The sequence below is a fragment of the Lagopus leucura genome, unplaced genomic scaffold (genome assembly GCF_019238085.1).
Source record: "Lagopus leucura isolate 7727_CA_CO unplaced genomic scaffold, USGS_WTPT01 Super-Scaffold_73, whole genome shotgun sequence".
Lineage (NCBI taxonomy): Eukaryota > Metazoa > Chordata > Aves > Galliformes > Phasianidae > Lagopus > Lagopus leucura.
Window position 1 is genome coordinate 52,207,925 of NW_024962252.1, and position 21,892 is coordinate 52,229,816.

Here is a 21,892-nt window from a genome sequence, read left to right on the forward strand (position 1 = left end):
AGCTGTAAACTATTTATTCAGCCCTACCATTGAAAAAAAAAAAAAAATTAAACTCCTGATTTAGTTATTATTTACCTCTGCTCCCACAAAATATCTTGTTGAAGAAGATGCTGGTTCTACAAAAGGTCTGCTTCAAGTATTTATGGTCAGTGGAACTAAAAAGTATCAGGATTATATATGATTAAGTTCTTTCAAAAATGTGCTTAGGCTTTATTACTTCCTATGCAACCAGATAATAAAATCTGGCATAAAATGAGGATTTGTTTGTCTGAAAAAGAAAGCCTATTCACTGAGCCATATCACTGAAGATTCGGAAGCATCATCAACTTACACTTACCTTGTTAAAATGTAAGAACTATAAAAGGCATGCTGAAATTAATAAATCAAATGTCACTGCTCAAGCATATGATTAATTTAAAATTTCCTTGACAGCATTATCTCAGTATTTTCACCACTCCTTCACAGTACCTTGTGGTACCACTGTACCACAAAAGAGAAGGAAAAAAAAAGAGAGAGTACACACTTAGATGTAAAACGCATCAGCATCACTAGCCCATCCTTCTGCCTTGGCACTCAGCACTACTTAGATGAAAAAAGTCAAGCAAAAAATTCCAAAGCGTGTAGACAAAGTCTGACAGGGCCCCCATTCTCCAGAATTTTGCTCATTGTATTTGTTACCACAACACTGCTGGAAAATTCTTTGGGTTTAGTTTGGGTTTAGTTCATTTTAGCTACTTCAGGGGAAGGTAGACAGGGACTTCAGATGCCATCTAGAACATCTTTTCCTTCATTTGCTGGAAGCAGGTCAGGACAGTGCACTGAAGCCCTGTTTTTAATTTTTCTTACCGGGTTGGTAATTGTGATGATCTCCCCTTCACTGACGGTCAGCTCGTTGTTTCCAGGCTCAGCAGCAAAGTCGTACATAACACGAGCCTACATAGTAAAAGAAAACAGCAGTGAGTCTTCTGTCACGTTCAGAAGATTTAATGGAGGAAGTATGACTTAAATAGCAGAACTACTGGACATAAAAAGAACAATTTCAACACGTAGGGAGCTGACAGTTTCTGAATTAGAACCCCAAGTTGAATTTAACACAGATTGTATGGCACTAAAATCTCCTTAGAGCATGTCAGAGATGATCATTTTAAGATTGGCTGTTTTCTGCCATCTCCTGAACAGCCCGGACAGCTTTTTTTCCAGGGGAAGAAGGTAGCAAACAATTCAATTAATATTTTCTTCTATGAGACACATTCCAACTCGTTTGGGTAAGTGGGACGGTTTCACAGTGTAAGCAATTTGGCCAAAGGATACCAAACGTTACTGCAGATGTAGGTACACACGAAGTAAGATGGAAAATTATGTTCTGAAATTCTTTGTAAAAAGGAGGAACTATGCAAATGCACATAATGAGAATAGGCCTGTTATATATTGACTGGAGCAGGAAGGAGAAAATAACCCAACCATCTAATTATTAAGCATTTAGAAACAATACCTTCAGCATATATTGAATTTAGTATTATGCTCCTTAAAAAATTGTTTGAAACACTAACAAAGCTGTCTGGTGTTTAAAGAACAGTTCTGCTTTATATACTATGCCACAATTGTATGTAAGACTATATTCCCAAACACATTTTCATTGCTTTCTATTAAATTCCTCTCCAATGTAACCAGAAAAGACCTTCAGGAATAACAAAGTGGTTATATTTATTTTCCTACAAATTGTTGAAATTGATGCAGAGAACATCTGACACGTATAATTCACGTATAATTAATAATTCACGTATAACACGTATAATTCATCCATGAACCTTAAAGGAAGATCTAGCATAAAATTTTTAGCCTGTCATTTAAAGTGGCATATTAGATTTAAATCTGATCAAACAAGAGAGCTAGAAACCCTTTATCTAAACTAATCTTTCTTGGAAATAGAACTCATCATACTAAAAGAACTTACAAATAATAGAAGCCTTTGTTGTGTTATCTCAAGTCTCCATGTTAGCCAGGTGCCCAAAAGTAATCAATACATTATTTCATCTGTTTGATGACAACAGCGAAGTATTACAGAACAGCAAAAGAGAAAGCTGGACTGCTGGTCAGGAAAACCCAGGCGTTAGCAGACAGCGCTAATAACTGTAACAAAAAGCTTTTCTTGTCCAGCTAAAATAACTATGTATAAACTCAGTTACAAGAAAAAAGAAATGAAAATTTGTGGTTGCATAGGAAGGTCTCCAAAACTGGTAACATAAGCACTGCTCTACAGGCCCCTCAGTTCACAGAATGGTCAACTGAGAAAAGAAACCATCTCCCATTAGCTCCTCCAGGAGCAGCAGAAAGTCTGATTTGAAGAAACACATCAATTTCTCCAGCCTATCTGCAAGACTATGATATTGCTATCAACACATATGCTTTTAGTTTCCTCAGTTCATGCACAAGTAGGCTTTGTTCCTGCTGATTAATATATACATACAACTCCAAGAAAAACAACTTTATAACACTATTACTAATAATGTCAGATGGTGCCTCCACCAAGGGCCTTCTTGCCCTTTGGGAAAGAAAAAGCAAAATAAATTGTTTCTGCCAGAGAGAGAGAGAGCACTTTAGTATACATAAGGATGTTGAACATGTCATTTTTACAGCAGGTTATCAACACATACTCCATTCAGCAAGTCTACTTAGTATGGCTCAGATGATGGGCATCTGACCTGAGGGGGAAGCCTTCTTAGCTACTTCAAGTAGTACAGACAGCATTAAGTTCATGCTTAAAAGAGAGTTCACCAGGACACATGCAATTTTATTAGTCTTCAGAAGTGGTACAACATCCTACAGCAATGACCTGACTGGAAAGCTAAAATACTTGTGTCTAATAACCTTGAGATCAGGTGCAAATACTTTGTTCCCTAATGACTTGTTCAGAGAAATCTGGAAGAATTCAGCATGTATGAAAGAAAAGAGGAAGACAGATTCATAGCATTTAATAAAGCTCTTGTGTCACGTCTATCCACTCACTTCCTCCAGATTCCTATTTCACTGAGAGTAGAAGAAAGGGGGGAGAGGGGAAACCCAGTCAGTTTTTCCCTTGCTGCACTTCGACAAATTGAAAGAACTGAGGTACTAAAAAAATGGATTATCGTAAAAACATTTGGCATTTGAGATATGTTTGTAATTTGATCTGTATATCAATAACTCAAACATATTCCTCAGTGGTTTTTTATTATTATTATTTACACTTTTTGCTGGTACTCTCCCTTCCCTTGCTTCATTTATAGAATACAGCAAATCCTCTAAATAAGTAACAGTTGCCACGCTGGGCTGCATTAGGCCCAGCACTGACACTGGGCAAGGAAAGGGACTGTACGGTGCTGCTCTGCGCTGTGCAGCCTCACTTCAGGTGTTGCCTGTGGGTTTGGGCACCACAACATAAGAAGGACACAAAGCTACCAATGAAGGGTCCAAAGGGTTACAAAGATGGTGATGGATCTGAAGAGCAAACTGTACAAGGAGCAGTTGAGGTCCCTGTGTTTGCTCAGCTCAGAGCAGAGGAGCTGAGGAGGGGCTTCATGGCAGCTGCAGCTCCTCACAGGGAGCAGAGGGGCAGCGCTGAGCCCTGCTCTCTGTGACAGCCACAGGGCCCGAGGGAACGGCATGGAGCTGTCAGGGGAGGGACAGGCTGGGTGCCAGGAAAAGCTTCTTCACCAGCACGGAGGTTGGTGGGCATGGCACAAGCCCCCCAGGGCAGTGGGCATGGCCCAAGTGTCCAAGTTCAAGGAGCATTCAGACATCGCTTTTAGGCATAGGTTTGAATTTTGGTGGTGCTGTGTGGGGCCAGGGATTGGGCATGATGAACCTTGTGGGTCCCTTCCAACTCAAGAGTATTCTGTGAATCTATGACCAATTGTGCTCACAGCAGCTTTTAAAGCAGCTTGCCCATCTAAGCCAACATTGGTAAGCGATCCATCCTTTATCATCCTGTTCAAGTATATACAATGAACACCATGCATTACAGCACTTGGAAAATATCAGTGGCACCCACTCAAAATTTGATCATATCTTTGAAAACACTTTCCCCATGGATAAGACTTCTACAAAAAAACAGATCTTGCATTATGCTGCAGATTCATGTGTTTCAGCCACATCTAAAGTTTAAAAAACTTGTATCACAAGATGACAGCCCCCCTAGGATAGACAAGGGCAGCACACACTACGAAGAAAATAACCATAAAAGGTTCAAAGTATGAAATTCCTCTAGTAAATGCACACCTTCCCTCTAGTAGTTAGCACATTAGTCTACATTAGTCACATTAGCTTCAGTCATTCAGTATGGCACTTTTCATGGGATAGAAATTCACAACGTCGGTCTCCTTCAAAAAGAGACTGTGGGCTCATGGGTGCACTCCAGCTTCATGTCCTACTTCCCATGCTGCTGGGAGCAGTAGCTTCCAGATTCATAGAGAGAAGATCAAATTCCCTGTTTCTTTTCTGGAAAGTAACTGGGGCAGATAAATCTTTTCAAAGAAATTAGCAACACACTAGAGAAGCAGAAATCATAATTTGGGAAGCCTGGTGAAATGTCTACAGAAGAAAAAGAATAGAGACAAAGAACTAGCTGCAAATAACTCCATTCAGAAATAGGCAGTATCTCTTCCTACCACACTGCTGCTATTCCCAAGGGATATGTGACAAGGCTAAAAATTAAAACAATTAGTATCCAAAGTTAACAGGAAAAAAATGTTTTAGAAACAGAGCTAAGAGCCACCCCATTTCTTTCCCACCTCAGAGTGCTGAATATGCCACCTTTCTTCCAACAGTAGCATCATTCAGATTTATTTAACCTTCTTCTCTCTTCATTCTAAAACCCAGGTTCACCCAAAAGCTATTACATACCCCAGGACTGAATAGTTTTTCACGCAGCAACAGCAATATCTGGTGCTGTGATTTAACAAGACTGCCTCTTTGTTTTAGTCCATACATCACAATTATACCGGACTGCCATGTTAAGTGTATATTTGGATAATCTAAGCAGAAATATTAAATAGCTCTTAAAGTGCTTATGCCTCTGAGCCTGGAAAGGCAGCTACTTTCTGTCTTGCCTCAAGTACAGAATTCTCTACACATGTTCCTCTTACAGGCATTCCCAGGAGACAAGAAGCAAACAAAATCACAGGTGGAAGGACTCTAAGAACACTGTCTCCATACAGAAGCCTTACCTTAGGAATTCAAGAAATTATACACCATTTTGGAAACCAAAATTTAAATGATAAGTTATTACAAAGCAAATTAAAATGATGCTGATCTTTTTAAACTAATAAAAGGCAGATGGAGAAAATGCACATTGCCTGTACAATGCCAGGCATTGCCGTTTCTGTACGTTGTGTCATGCATCTACCTAGATAAACCCACCAGTGTGAGGATACCATAACTACCTCTTCAAACATGGTTTTATACCATAATTTTATTAAACTGTAAGTAAAAACTATATTTGATTTGTCCAATAAAGATGCTTTTTCTCTACTGACAAAATGGGGTGGGTTTTTTGTTTGTTTTCTTTTCAGGATCAGAATTAAAGCAAATTCATCCAGAAAGTGAGATCATAACATTCAGATGTCATTACTCTAAGTTCCCTCACCAGCTGTGGCTCCACAAATACTCCATAAACTCAAACTGAAAAATGTGTCTCTTGACCTGCTGGCTCACTTTCTTCTGAGCAATTTTTCAACTGTAAAATAACTCAATAGCCTGCAGCTACTCATTTAGAGGTAACAACACTGACTACAAGCACATGAGAAGCAAATTAAATACAGATAAAAAGCTAAGAAACAAGAACATGCATCATTTTGTCCTGCTAATAAAAAGATGCTTGTTGGTAGACGAAACAGAGCAGGGAACTCCTTTCTTCATCCAGTAAGCTGCACGTGTCTCCAGTACTTCAGGCAGACACGTGATCCAGTGTACACACTGGATTAAAAGCTCTGCCTGGCAACCCAAGGGAATGGTTAACAGAGCAGAAAGAGTTTCCAAATGGCACAGGGGGGAAGTTTGAGGTGTTTTTGAGGTAAGGGACAGTAATGAAATGCTTGATTCCCATGAAAATGCACGAGGCTTAAACCACCAGCACTTGTAGAACTAGCAATAAGGGTGTAGTAAGCATGCCTTACAACTACTTCTATATGCTAGTCCGTAAGAAAGAAGTGACTAGGCAAGTTTTAAAGTGCTGAAGATACTTAAAAAATATTTTCTCTAGTCATAAAGACAATGACATTAACCTCCCTCCGTAACTCATGCCCTTCTCGGGTCACAACAGATCAGCTCTTCTGACCTTAGAGACAGCAAGCTACTGAACAGGACTGAATGGTCTTGCTAAAAAATATCTTTCTGTCTATCAGGAAAGAAGCTCCCCACACATCCACAGCTGATAAATTCCAAAAGTTCTTCACAGCTCTTGGCATAGATTCTTTCCAAGGAAAGCTACACAACTGCATTTACGAACCAGAAAAATAAGGAATCAAACTGAAGTACAGTACAGGCAACTGAGGAAGGGTCAATCTACTGAGATACCATAGCAGAGCAGGCCAGAGACTAGAGGGGCCCTTCAGACACTTCCAGCTGCTTGCAGAATGGAAGACTGAAATTCAGGTGAGTCCAGCACTTTTTTGGTAGCAGTTTTTAAAAGCAGCATTCAGATGGTTGTACTCTCAACACTGACATTATGCACTTGGAACTTTTACTCATAGAATCCTATTAGAAAGGTGCACAGTTACCCTAGAAAGGTGGTGTCCATACAGACAAACTGATGGGGCGGTAGGGAACCAGATGACAGAATCCAGCACACCCAAGCAGTATAGAAGCAGGGTAAGCTCAGTTGCAGAAATACATGCAAGACTCCCGTGTGATTTTAGAGATGTTTCCAAATACTGACTCAGATTCTCCTGTTAATCACATCTGAGCATTCTACTGCATTAAGTGCTTACACTAGGTATTATTTCTCGCTTAAAGCATTACTTATGAACCAGCTATCAATTAGCAAACTACTGTAGATAGGAGCAGGGAGCTCCCACTCTATCAGGAGACATTTTTCTAAACCAATTTACCGCACTGCTCCAAGTGCCCAGACTGCCTCATCACATTGCACACACAGCTGGAGCAAGCACTGCGTGACTGTTCCACAGGTGTTAGGCAGGATACATTTATCTCAAGTGCAATCAAAATCCCCGCCCAGATTCAATCACTATTGTGCCTCTGCAATCAAGCTGCCCATGCTCACAACTGTTTGCTGAAAAGAAGTGTAACTGTGTGCTCCAGAAGCCTGCCATGTTGATCCTCCTGGTATCAGCCTGAGATCTTGGAACAGGCAGTGTTAAACCCTTGCAATCCTGTCCCCAGAGAACAAAACTAGGAAGAGGTAAAGGTTTCAGAAAAAGCTGGCATCGTTCACCAGAAAAAACTGCCACATTGTGACCTACTCATTAAGACAGCTTGCAGTCACACAAGAGCGCTTCTTCTACACGAAGAGATTATAAAACAGTAATTATCCCAATAATTAGAGACACATACAATTTCACTATAAGGTAATCTAATGAACTTCTAAAGCCTTTTCAGACTCACCACACTGTTACAGGTGGTGCATCAGCTGCACACGGCAATCTAAACACAAAGGAAGAACTATCAAAGCAATCAACCTGCATGCAAAAAAGATGCTACTTCAAATAAAACTTGACTTTGATTAAATGCATTCTAATATAGACCAGCTTACAGCCATTTTAAGCTTTTTTGTTGACAGAGTATAAAAGCACAAGCCCCGTAAAGTTACAAACCAGTCTCTGCAATCAGCAGTTCACATAAGAAGACATTAGACCTGGCCAGAGCACACCTAGCACTTGGTCTGGGCATCAGTCACCTATTTTGCATCTGTCACTTATAAAGGGTATACCGGCAGAAGAAATCAAAGAAAGCAAGCCTGAACTGCAGTTTCCTTTCAAGTGTCTAGAAAACTTGGAAGTTTGGTAAGATATGACCGAGCTGTTGATACAATTACAATTAAACTCCCATATACAAGCTTCCAAGAACATGGTCTACCTATCCGCAGTAAGAAAGGTTCTTAGTTTTTCATTCTGTAAGCAACCATTTTTGTAAGACAAACACAGAGCTAGTACGGGAGGAAATAACAGTACTGCTGAAAAAATTATGCCAAAACTAAACACTGACCATATTAGTTTATGGTACAGTGATTTTCAGTTACTTCAATCTTAACCACCTCCCCAGAGCTTTTTGAAAATTCAATGGAGGAGATAAAACATTTAAGCTTAATTCCCAGATCTGATCAAGTTCTATGACAATATGAAGAGCTTCATCAGTCATGGCCTTGGTGCTGCTGAAAGGTGAATTGTATAGGCCAGGCTTTTTGTGGACCCCAGGACTTAAATAAGCCCTAGGAAGAACAACAAATGTAATAGTGTTATCCAGTGTCTTCATGACAAAGGAGGGGAAAGAAATTCTCATACAGAAGAGAGAACCATTTTAAAGTCACCCTAAGAGAACTGCTCACAGTTTTTTTTTCTTGAAAACCAGCCATTTTTGTTGTATCAGCCAGGAAAACCAATATTTTGCTTGATTTAAACTAGAATCAAGAGTACAACTTATTTTTTTGCCCTGAACACTGAGAACTGTAATCTCTAAATGCTGAGAAAAAGAGAGCAAGTTCAAAACCTACTGTGTATAAACAGAGATAGCATACGAAGGCACAAAATAAAAACACAACCATTCCTCCGCCAAGGAGGAGCAGATGGCAAGTCGGAGCAGAAGTCAGCAACACAGAGATGAGTCGCAAGAAAACGACAGTCACTGGCTGTACACAAGTCCCACATTGCACAAGAGTGGGACTGAGGGATTTCACCTGGGCCAGTCCCACGCACAGAAAACCCAGGTCAGGCACCGCTGCGTACCCAGAAGAAGCTGTGGTGCTCAGACTCTCAAGGGACCTACCTAAAGCTGTGCTGCCAGCACCTCTCTATAACCCCCTCCTCCTTCCAGCCGTACTTTGCATACTGGAAAACCCTCCTGTAAAGTAGCTTCCTTTAACACCCAGGGGAAGCTCTGCCTATAGCCTCCTTTTGACGAGCTGCTCTAAAATATAGGAGGAAATTAAAGTTTTTACTAACAAAAAGCTCACTCGTTTGACCTTACCTAGCAGGCTCAACTGCAAGCACACCCTCTTAGCAGCAGCACCCAAGGCTGTCCCTTCGCCCTTCACACCACACCTTGTCCTGAATGTCCTCTCCCTGAGAGCAGCTGGGCCAGCCAGCATGTGGACAACTCCCTACAGGAGTAGCTGTGTCTCATGCCCTTATCCTTTTAAAAGCTGTGGGTTTCAGAGGATGAATTGTCAAAGTTAAGGTGAATTGTCAAAGTTAAGTGAATTGTCAAAGCTAAATAATTCTGCTTTTCATTGCCTTTTTTTTTTTTTTTTTGGCAGATGTTGCACATCTCTATGAAGCTCAATGAGAAAAACTGCTTTGGAAAAAACGGTAAGAGATCCAGTGCAATTTTCCAGTAAGCAACACGCACAAACCTCTTTGGTAGCACTGAAGTTTTGCTAGTGGAATTAGGACAAGAATGCTCTGCGTTTTAGACTTGGAGTGATTTGGGAAGCTCCTTTTTGATCACAAATCGCTGACAACGCTGAGATACAACTAAATGAATTAACGGCACAAGTTCTGATCTTCGCCCCTCTCAGAAAAGTTTGAAGTGAAGCTGAGTGACCTTTCAATTGCAAAACATGCCTTGAAATAGGAAAGTTTCAGCTTTAAATGTAGAACACTGCAGCAGTTAATAATAAGTAAATAATTTCGGTTATCTCAGTGTTGATCAGTCTTAATGCAGTGCTGGCTGAAACAAATCACTCCTACTGTCCCTACGACCTGCTTTTGCAATGCTCTGCAACGCTGCTTCCAGCACCAGTGTTGCAATTGCAGGTAAATACAGGATGGAACAGGTAAATAAAGGTAAAAATGTAGGATGGAACCAATCCATTTAAAATAGCAAAATTCCCATATCACTTCCTCTCTGTAAAATTTCATTTCTGAAATGTGACAGCCATCCTAATCAATTAAGAAAGTTTTCATAAACAAAACAATGTGGGGATGTTCATATTTAAAGCGATTTTTGAAGGCATTAAGAACAAAGGTTCTAAAAGAGGAAGACAATTTGCAAAGGAAAACATAGAAAGAATGGAGTAAAATAATCTTCACTCCAAAGCCACAGTTAACTGTAAAGACTGTTAACTGTAACTTCTTGCTGAAATGATGCTGATATGTGGAAAAATCAGACCAGAATGAAAATCTGAATCACTTGGTCTATAGGACCAGATGACGCTCATAACATCTGATACCAGAGTTCCTTCTCTCTCACTACTGTAATTGTATTTTTAAATGACGATCTCTGGTAATGAGTCTCTGATGACTCAATGCCCAGGTACTTAAAATAGCTTTGAAAAACTGAGTCAGAGGAATCATTACCAGAGCATAACATCATACAGAACCTCAGCACTCTGCCAGATTGCCAGCCCAAGATCTGGCTCTCATATGAGAAGCCTTGCACTAACAATTGCTGGAATGTAAAGTGACTCACTTGTCATTGAACTTTTAAAAGATCTCAAGGTTAAAGACAGAAGAATGGAAAAATCTGTACCTTCACAAAAAACGATGGTATTATTTCTTTTGTTGCTAAGCTCATCGTAACATCTCATTGTAACAATAAGTCATGTATTTGAGGTAAATAAGCATTACCTCAAAACATTTTCACCTTCTCTTGTACTATTGTTACCACTTTTTAAAAGTCCCAAGAAGTATTTTCACATCTACTTAATTATAGTTTAACAAAACAGGGACCTCTTGGAAAGAGTCCAGCGGAGAGCCACAAAGATGGTGAAGGGCCTGGAGCATCTCCCCTATGAGGAAAGGCTGAGTGAACTGGGTCTATTTAGCCTTGAGAAAAGAAGACTGAGAGGGGATCTGATCCAGGTTTAGAAATATCTGAGGGGTGGGGGCCATAGTGGTGAGGCCAGTCTCTTTTCAGTGGTACGTGGAGACAGGACAAGGGGAAATGGACATAAGCTGCAGCATAGGAAGTTTCGCATGAATGTGCGTAAGAACTTCTTTATGGTGAGGGTGACGGAGCACTGGAACAGGCTGCCCAGGGAGGTGGTGGAGTCTCCTTCTCTGGAGATGTTCAAGTCTCGCCTGGACGCCTACCTGTGTGACCTGCTGTAGGGAACCTGCTTTGGCACCTCTCGATCACCTCTCAATGATCACTAGAGGTCCCTTCCAACCCCTACAATTCTGTGAAAACCTCTTTATGAGACTAAGGCCATTAAACCAAAATGACCACTTAACCTAACGAGTTTTGTTCCATCACGTCCTAAGTTTGCAAATGAAATCATCATCAATCAAGTCTCGCTTTGCTGAATTTAAGCAGTGGAACATGCCAGCCATGTTACAAACCGATTCACGTAGTATAAGTTCATCCCAACCAACCGATAATATTAAGATTGATTCATTGAATATTTTCCAAAGATATAATTTCCCAGAACAGGCTCTGTACTGTCAAAGTCAGGACAATACAGAAGGCAGACTCGCACAATGCAAAGTTTGGAGCACTTGGCACAGAGGGATATTTCCCTTCCCAGCTGCAAATCAGAACAAAGAATTGTTTCTGTCTGATTCATTATGTAAACATACAAACAGCTTCACAACGATAAGAACAAAAATGTGAGACTTCTGTTGGTGAGCCTTACACGAGTAGGCGAACAGAAAAAAAAAAAAGATAATCTAAGTCCAAAGCATTGTATTTTTTCCCTATCCGGTATTTTCAGACATAAAACAATCTTCCCTCAGCACAAGTAGGAGAATCATGCTAAATTCAAGTATATCTAGCTAATGACATTAAAAAAAAAAACTATTCCAAAGCCTCAAACATTAAAAATTTCTGTATTTTTAGTTATATCTGTTTTCTTTCAAGAACAAAATATCTAGCCTAAGATCTTTCACATCAGTGGACTTCTTCCCCTGAAAAAGGGCCCAGACCTATTGACAGAATCATAAACAAATAAAGACAAGTTCCTGACTGAAGTAGACACACCAGTGAAGAATCAAGAACATCATGAAGAAATAACAAGTGTCCCTAATGTTACAAGTAAAAATGGTGGATTTTTGGAGTCAAACCTAGTGAAGATTACCAATAGCTGCCTGGCTCACTTGTGAAAGTAACTTCACCAACTTCAACAGCACTTCTCCTATAAATCAGTTGACCAGCGCCAAATTCCATCTCCACCTTAAACATTAAACCCCTCATTGTGCACTGTTTAGCAGTGCAGGTTCCATCCACACACGCCTACCAAATTCCCTCAATATCATCCTGAAATCCTGGCTTCACAAAGGGCAGAGCACTAGCTTTTGCAAGCAACAGACTTGCCTACCTTTTTAAACAAACACCTCTAAAAATAGATGACGGTAGGGAGCACATTATTAAAAGTCAGCATATCGCTTCCTGACATTCGTGGCTCTCCCTGTTCAGTGAACCTCCAAAACAAAGGAAAGGGTATGAGTAAAGCTGGGACTTTGCAAACTGCAGCAGGGAAAGAGGAAAGGCCAAAGAAGCCAAGACAGAAAGCACAGAAGCATTAAGAATGAGAGAACCTGACTGGCAACTTTTTTAAAGCATCTATCAGAGACATACATTTATGATATCTCATTTTCCTTGTAGCTGGGTTTTGGAATTTTTTAAGCTTCATTACACACTTTCAAGCTCAAGCTCATTTTGCCTTTTTTTTTTTTGTACAGTCAAGAATTAGGAATTAGTAAATTCAACTCCATTAATGAAGGAAGTATCCAGGCTAACATATCCAGTGTATCAGTTCTTAAACACAGATGTGCCTATCTCTTATGTTTGGTTTAGTTAAATTACTGTGAAATTTGGGAAGCTGGGATTCCCTCATCAACCCAATTTTATTTATTTCTTTTAAAGCTTGCCTCAGCTTTTAGAGCACTCGGCCTTGTGCAAGCCCTTAGGAAGCCAGAAAGGCGGCTGCCAAGTTACAGTTAAGGATCCAGCTAACCTAAGAACTGCCACCAGAAGTCTCACATCCACTGTTTTTTGCTCTCCAGTTATATTCCCAGCCTTCACTGTGAATGTCTCCCCCTCTGTGTTTGCACCAAACCTTTTGCATCTGCTCTGAGCAAACTTTTACCTACTTCATTAGATGGAACTGGACAAAACTTTTCCACTGCTCTCTCTCAGTTAATCTTTGGCTATTTTAGCAAGTTATAGTCACTCAAGGACAGGTCTGACAAGCATTAGTATCAACAGAGAGTCAACACGAGGAGGGAGCAGCAGCGATTGTGAGGCCAGCTCCTGTCACTAGATTGAATCCCCGCAGCCCTCAAAGGACGTTGGGCCTGCAGTATCCCTGCCCTGCTGACAGTTAACTAATACATCAGGAGAGCATCAATAGAGGCTTTTTTTTTTCTTTTCTTTTTCTGCATGAAAATAGTAGTTATTTCCCCAGAAGGTTTTATATTTCAGTAAGAAATCTCATGAGCTTAAATGGTGCAGGGAAGAGCTAGGAGATGATGAGATTAAACCACATCTTCAGAGCACTCTGGGAACTTAAACGGCACGGTTTATCACTGAGGAAGGCAAGAAGACTGGCCAGAGTTCACAAACAAATTACAGAAGAAATGCCATTTTCTCTTCATAAAGTATGTTCTAGTTTAAACAGGAGTTAGTTCAGGAAGCACAAACAGCCCGCGCTGTGCAGGCTGCGCCTGACTGCCAGTCATACCCCAGCTATACAGGTTGTCACGCCATGGACGTTTCTGAAGTTCACACTACAGGTGACCAGTTACAGTTCAATTCTGTCAACATTTTCTGGTATAATTCCGATATGCTCCAGAAAGAAAACAAGTGGAAGGTGACAAACATGTCTGCAACTTCAAAAGGAAAACAATTTCCAAGCGAAATGGTAACTTGTTAGTTGGCCGAGTTCCTAAAGGCTGTTTACTGAGCCTGTCACTCCCTTACACTGTTAAAAAAAGGTATCCTTTATTACAGCTGACATTTGAACAAGTTCAGCAAATTAATATCCAGAGCAGGATAATTAGCTGAAAGGGACCTAACTCATGGGTGAAGCTTAAAGAAAATAAAGCAAGCTTCTCTTCAGTAATGCTCTGTTAACAGCTAATCGAGATAATACTATTAAAAAGAACGATGTCAAGATTTCGCTATCACTTCCCAATTTTAACATGCAAGCAAATTACTGTTTCTTGCAAAGTGTGAAAAATGAATGAAAAAATCTTGTACTATCTGATTTCAATACAGTTCTGGCTAGTATATGAGAAGTGACATGTCCTTTGTTCTAAGGCCATAATGACTGCAACAATTTATTTAACAAAAAGTGAAGTGAAAGCTTCCATACATACACACAAAACAGCGTTATGAGACCTCACAAGGATAGATGCTGCACCCAAAGTGAGGTAAAAAAAAAAACAAATAAACAAAAAACATAAACCATTTGAGTGCAGTGTCTGCTTGGCACACCATGTATTATGCTTTACATCTACACCTGTAATTTTATTTTTATTGCTACCTGCAGTAGTTACGTGTGTAGTTGTGTGAGTACTTACACATGATTCAGACACACAGCCCTCAAATCAGTGGAAACCACCAATAATAAAACTAAGTCCATTAACAATATTCTAAAAACCAGTACAGGCTATGAATTTCACTATATTAATACTTCCTCAACTGCATTAATGATGTTGAAACCGACACCACTTCTTAGGTGCATCTAAAAAGGTTTATTGAAACATGAGTGAGTAACCCTCTGCTCAGACAGCTGGAGACTGTTACTTAGCCATCAAATCCTACCCATTGAAGATGCGGGAATTCTCTGATACTGAGAAACACCACACAAGCAGCGCGCTGTATGACAGGTGCCTTGGTAAAACAAAGCATTTGCATGGCTGGGCAAGTTTTGGAATCGGATCAGTCTGAAAGTATTACTTCAAATACCAAAAAGCCACTTGCAACATTTAGACAGCTTGGAGATGACACTTACCCACCTAGACGAGCAGAGACAAAACAGCACTGCCACTTTCATCAACCAGTATAGTAAATAAATACTGTTAATTTAGAAAGAGACCGGTTTCGGATAGGATGGGCTAATTTTGACTGTTGCGTTAATAACAGATACTGTTGAAGAACAACGCAAAACAATTTCACTTCCTTCTTTTTTTTTTTTTTCCCCTCTCAATCAGATCCCACTACTCCTAGAGCAAGACACACGCTACAGCCCTGGAGAGCTGCCCCGGCCCTCACGGCCTCCCCGGCACGCAGCTCCCTGTGCGGAGCAGCCCTCAGTCCCCCGCCCCTTAGCCCGACCGCTGCCGCACGCCAGCCGTGCCCGTCGCAGCCCTCGGAGCCCCCGCATCCACTCAGCGGGCAGGCGGCGGGGCTCGGGGCGGGCAGCCGGGACACCGGGCCCAGCAGCGCTCAGGCCTTCCCTCTGCACAGCCCGGCAGCCGCAGGGCAGGGGCACGGGGCGGCACCAGCCCGGCCTCGACCCGCTTTCCGTGCCCGCAGCCATGCCGGGCGAGGCGAGAGGCGGAAATCCAGCAGAAAACAACTTCGGAGCCGGCGCTGCCCCTCCGAGCCCTGCGCGCAGCCGGGCGGCGGCGAGGCCCGAGCGCGGCGCGACACGGCGGTAGCCCCCTCCTCCCCTCCCGGCGGCGAGGGGCAGGCCCGGGGAGGGGACTCGCTCCGCAGACCCCGAAACTCAGCCCTCCTCTCCCTCGGTGCCCGAGCGGAGCTACGGCCGCCGACCCCTCCGCGGGGCCCGCTCGGCGCAGGGGGCGCCCCGGAGCCGCCCCGTCGCCCCCCGTGCTGTGCCGTGCCGGGGGCCTCTCACCTTGGTGGCCATGGCGCTGCCGCTGCGGGCTCGGCTGCCGCTCTGCCCTCCCCGCCGCGGCCCGCGGCTGCTCGCTCCCCGCGTCCGGCCCGCCCGCCGCCGCTGGGCCGCGCAGGCGGCTCCACCTCACCTCCCCCGGTCGCCGCCGCCGCCTGGGGGCCGCTGGGCGGCTCAGCAGCTGGCCCGGCGCTGGGCGGGCGGCGGCTGGTGTGGCGGCGAAGCCGTGCCGTCTCCCCGCAGCCCCTGCACTCCTGCGCGGCACGCGGGGGCAGTGGCGGGACCGCTTTGCCCCCCCTTTCGCCGAGAGGGCTGGGGGGGGAGGGCGAGCCGCCCCGGACAGACCCCGAGGGTCCCCTGTGCCCCGGGCCTGCAGCGCCTTTACGTTTCGGTTGGGTTTTGCCTGTAATTCCTTTTCCTGGTGCCGGGCGGCTCTGGGGCTGTGGAGTGCCCCGCGGTGTCGACGACGCGGGCAGCACTGCTCCGGCCGTCAGAAGCCATTGAAAAGCTTGCAGAACTCTTTCGTTATCTGTTTGGAGTCGTTATCCCTCGGTTTCCTCTGCACAAGGATTCTAAACAGCGAAGAGAGGAATTTCCACTCTGCCGGGCTCACTCTGCAGCTTTCACCGAGACAGAACATGTCTCTGGTGGCACTGGTACTGCTGGGCCTTGGTGCGTGGCAGCAGGGATATGGCCCCGAGAATCCAGCCAGGGTCTGTGCCATTGCTGTCACTCTGCCAATATCTCACAAACAATAACTCAGTTACCAGCTTTGGGGAAGGTGTGATGGGAAACCAAAACAAAGGGCAAGGAGGAAATCAGGTGGCAAAAGTTATACAAGGTTCATGGACCACCTCTGCCAAGTGTACGTGGTGTCTTACCAGGACTAATCTTCTGAAGAGGTGTGATTGCTAGGTTTGCCAAGGAGATTTCTAAAAGGGAGGTTGTGATCCTGCTCAGCTCCTTCTGTCCATATTTCCCTACCTGTAGAAATTACAAACCTCTCCTCTGCTAGTGGTATGCTTTCTCAGGGAGGGAGCTCTATTAAAAGAGAAAAATACATCTTTGTTTTTTTAAGTAGGAAAAAGAAATTCCATTTAAATAGGACAAGTGAAATAGTTTCTATGGAGAGTGTGGGTGAGGAACTGAGAGGAACCTGGAGCAGTCACCACTATTTTTCAGATGGTTCGGATGATTAATTAGAGAAGTTTTCAAATGTCATTACCTCAGGTTTTAACTTCTCCATAATTCACTGAACGTGTACAGTGATTCCAAGTTTTTATTCCTCACAACAGCAGTGCATGCAACCCACAGCATGCTTTTGCAACACTGTCTTTAATTTGAGGCCCAGTTTTGCTGCTGCATGGTTGCTCCCAGCTTGGTATTTCATCTGTTTCAGTCACCCTTCATGAGCAAACCTCTCTGAAGCCCTGCTTCCTTTTTATGCTTAGGGTCCCTGGTCCTTAACTTTCTTGATAATAATATTTTCAATGCAGCACACTGAAATTTGGTCTTAGAGGTGACCTAGTGAGGATTTTTGCAGACTTTGGTACAAGGGGTGGGGGGATAGTCTCCACTCCAACCCCATACTGTGCAGAGAACAACCCAGCAGAAGTCTGGCTGAGCGGTGGGAAGAAGGCTGGGAGAAGGGGCTTCCAAGCCAGGGTAGAAAACAAGCCCAATTGCTTCCTGGATGAAATTGGGACTTACCCATTTAAGTTAGATATTAGGAAGAAATTCTTTACTGTGAGGGTGGTGAGACACAGCTTACCCAATGAGGTTGTGGATACCCTCTCCCTGGAAGCATTCAAGGCCTGGCTGGATGGGGCTCTGAGCAAACTGGTCTAGAAGGAGGTGGCCCTACCTATAGCAGGGGGGTTGGAGCTAGATGATCTTAAGGGTCCCTTCCAACCCAAACCATTCTAAGATTCTATAGAAATATTTTGTCTCTGGTATTTTTAGAGCCAGAAAATGGAAACCTTTAGCTGACAGAGCAAAACATAATAATGTTTGTTTGTATGAACTCCTTCTTTACATAATAAGCTGTTTGGATAGAGATTCTATGCAGAAGTGCCATCTAAGTTTGCTACAGTTTAAAGGTGGCATAGTTGTGTCCACAGTGCTAGCAAGGAAAAAGGGCCTGGACTGATTGCTGATTGGATTAAGCCCACCTGTTTAGGATTAGATTAGCTCCCAGAACAGCAGATTTTTCTGGTCAGCAGACTGTTGGAGTGGTTTAAAAGTGAATTAGCCAGGTAGCTAATGGTTAAGCAATGTGCAGGTATAGGTATTCCCTGCTCAAGGAAACTCCTTGGCCCTGCTGATGGACTAGACCTGATATAGACAGGGGCTAAAGCGTGGCCACATTTTGTAGGACCAATGCATAGTTAAGGAAACCTTGGATTTTATAAAAATGACGGAGGTCTGAAATCAAGAGACCCACCATTGTCTTATTTAGAGCCGGCCAGCAGGTAGGTATGTGAAGCACCCTTTCTCCATTTACCTGATGTTATGTTTTTCTATGTGATCTATAATAAACCTGGGGCTTTCACATCACTTGGAGCCTGTTATTCTTTACCTGTGGTCAGGACAACTGCCAGAAGAGCTTCATTTACAGCTGCTAACCGGTGTGCTTTAACAAACACTGCTTGGCCACCTAGGGAGTAAGGAACAAAGCCACAATTTATTCAGCCTCTCTATATGCCTAAAATCTCCAGTTTATAGTTTTCCACTGTGAACTACTCATAAAAATAATTCTTGCTTGACAAGTTTTAGGGATGAAGGAAATGCTAACATTTCTTTCCAGGTGAAAGAATGTTCTGGAACTATTATTCTGATGTGTTCTTTCCAGTATTGTTCACAATTAATTGCCGTTGATTCTTGCATTAACAAAGACATTCTTAGGAATCACTTTGGATTACAAATAAATGCATCTCTTCCTACTGCAAGCTTTATTGTTGCTTAACACAAGGGGTCAAATAACAATGAATAGCCACTAATAGTCACCTAGTATTTCCAATTTTCCAAATTTGTTAATTTTCTGCTACCAAGCTGAGTCCTAATTAATTAAGACTGGATGTTTGCTTAGCTCTAGACATACAAGAAGTCTTAGTGGCATTTCTGTAGGCTGGAAACAGAGGGCTCCGCATGGAGCTTATCAGCTTTGAAACACAATTGGCTCATTATTCACTTTGTAACAAAGCCCCAACAAATGCTTTAATAGTTAAATATCTCAACCTCAGAAAAACAAAAAGAATCAACAACAAAATCAAATCTTTTACTGAGCACATAAGTTACTTTTTTTTTTAAATATGTTCTCTATAGATTACAACTATGTATGTTTGTTGTTAACCTGTCTGCATCATTTTCCAAGAACAATTGCTGCTACAGAGTTCGTTGAGAAGAGATCTGTTGTAGACCATAATCAAGTGAAAAGCTCCCACCAAGTGCTATGCAATTTTGAAAATTAAAGATGAACTCTGGGAAAGGATATTTGCCAAAAATTGTTCTCTGCTGGGCAAGGCCTGCCTGTAGTTTCACCATCAACTGAAAGTCAGTCCTTGTCATACAAGGCTGTGCTGACTTCAGCAAGCCTGGAGGGGAACGATAAAAAAAAAAACAACAGAACAGTGTTATTTAGATAACCTTCATGCAGAAAACCATCCAGGGAAAGAACTATGACTTGCATGTCTCTAAGCTGCTGTCCTCAGGCATGCCTTGAGCTGGAGCACCTTGGATTTCTCCCTGCTAGCAGGTTCTGCTCTTAGCACTACTCAGACAATGCATGGGAATTTACCAATTTTTCAGTATCACCCATCTTTCCTGTGTCATCCCTGTGCATTGATGAGTTAGCATTAAAGGCTATTCTTACTGAATTTTTCAGTGTTCATTTCATTGAACAATTTAATTACCTTTCATCAACTAAGTGGCATCAACTTTGCAAATGGAACAGCAGAATGTCAAACACATAAGTGTCAAAATCTCAGTAAGAGACGAACTGAGAGCATGTTGTCCCAGGCCTTCATTTTCAGAGGTATTTCATGAAGTGAGCAGTGATTTTTCTTCCTTCCTCGTTGAGAGGCTATCGATGAGATGTGAACAAGGTTAGCTCCATGTTCTGTGCTGTTAGCTACGGAATGAAAACCAAATATAACTACTAATTGATCATGAAAACCTAACAATGACAAGGGGTTGATTAATTACAAAGATATTTCATACTTCTTCTGCTCCTTTTTTAATCATCATGTGTAACTTCATCACCTGATATGCTTCATGTTTAAATAAAAATGGGCACAGATTTCCATTTTCTGAAGCCTTCAAATGAAGTGCTTAAGTAATGGCTTAACTTGAAGATAAAAAATGACAGTAGGGTATTCTTTATCTTCAGAAGCCATGCATGCATGTTTTCATGTAACTCCCCAACAGGTTCTTCAGGCATCGTGTTTCCTCCCAGCTGACCAGAGTTTCTTTAAACAGGAGTTAACACAATTTCTTTGATGTTTGCCAGATAGCAATATGAATTAAATATTGCTTTGTCCTATTTCCTCTGTCCTTCCCTCTCCAAAATTGGACAGAAAATAATAGGAGTAGCCTTATACATGAAACCTAAGGTTAGCTGCACAGAGAGCGCAGGCAACAGGAGAGCAGCTGGAAACAGTATGCATACCTCTGTACAGTGTGCCATCATCTGCAAATTTCATATGACAAAAATACCTATTGAAACATTCCAAGGAAAAATGTTATTATTTTCCTTTATATTATGGTCTGAGTCTTTGACCATAAAGGTCCCAAACTCATTTAGTTGGAACTCTCTGTGGCAGATCCTTTTAAACAGTACTCTGCACCTGGGGCTGGAAGGTCACTATGTAACTAGCCTATCTGGAAATACGGTAGAATGTTAGGGTAAGACTTCCCCAGCTTGAAAAGCTGCTATAGAAAAATGTACCCAGAATTGCACTAAAATTCCTTTCAGTTTTTCATTCTCAGAAATCGTCCCTGAATAAGCAGTTCTGAGAAAACCTGTACTTTGTACATTTGCTTTGGACTTCAGGGTTTTGTATCCTTAGAGCTGGCAATGAAACACTGCCATTATCTGAACTCTGACATACTATGTTGTTATTTTTCTAATAAGTCCTGATTTGACATCATGATATTTTTAATAAATACACAGCTAAAACTGGCTTTGTGTTGCGTATGAATGCATTGTTTTCTTTACACTGGGGGAAAGTGCTGTGCTAAGCTAAAATTCTGTGCTCTGAGGGATGTGGGGTTTTTTAACACAGTTTTGTAAAAGTCAACAGTTTTAAATCATGCTGGTGCTGGACTTCCTGGATTCAATTTTCTTTTTCAAAAACCCATGAAAACAATCGGTGACTGCTAAAGAGGTAAAGAAGGATACCCTGAAAAAAAGAAAAAAAAAAAGAAAGAAATTAAAAGGATGGGAAACAAAATGGTTTTGCAATATGCTGTTGGACAGAGCTGTTTTTGTTTTATTTTTTTAAAGCTGGTTACATAGAATAGGCTTTGAAATAAATGATATTTGAAAACCCAGGCTTTTTTGTTTAAGGAATGGAACAGATAACGTGAACCACCTGACACAAGTATCATTCTGAATTTTTATGTTCCTTTTAGGCCTGTCCACTGATTGTTAGCATACCATGTATATATATACTGCTGTATGTGCATTTCGTACACTTCTATTGGCCTGCATTTGGATTTTTCTTAATATTTTGTATTCATTTGGGTCTCAATGCAATGACTGCTATGCTCAATAGGTTTTGAACTCATCTTTTTTGAAAACTTGAATATGATTTAGTTGAGAGAATATTCAAGAAGTACAAGTACGCTATTTCCAAATATGCTGTTTTCTGACTTCAGCAGAAGTGAGGCACCATCAGCACTATTGATTCTCACCACTGCTGGCTCTGTCTGTCAGGAGTG

At 42.0% G+C, this 21,892-nt stretch overlaps 1 protein-coding gene across 2 annotated transcripts in view; it reads right to left on the bottom strand.

Moving 5' to 3' along the window:
* SNX9 (sorting nexin 9) overlaps positions 1-16,023 on the bottom strand; it is a 62,309-nt gene extending 46,286 nt beyond the window's left edge. For both annotated transcript variants that reach the window (XM_042886138.1, XM_042886129.1), the window contains exons 1-2: positions 15,956-16,023; positions 847-933 (exon numbers count right to left, since the gene is read on the bottom strand). In XM_042886138.1, coding sequence (XP_042742072.1) covers positions 847-933; positions 15,956-15,967 — 99 coding nt within the window. In that variant the 5' untranslated portion in view covers positions 15,968-16,023. The remainder of the gene's footprint in view (positions 1-846; positions 934-15,955) is intronic.
* Positions 16,024-21,892: the final 5,869 nt, after the last annotated feature.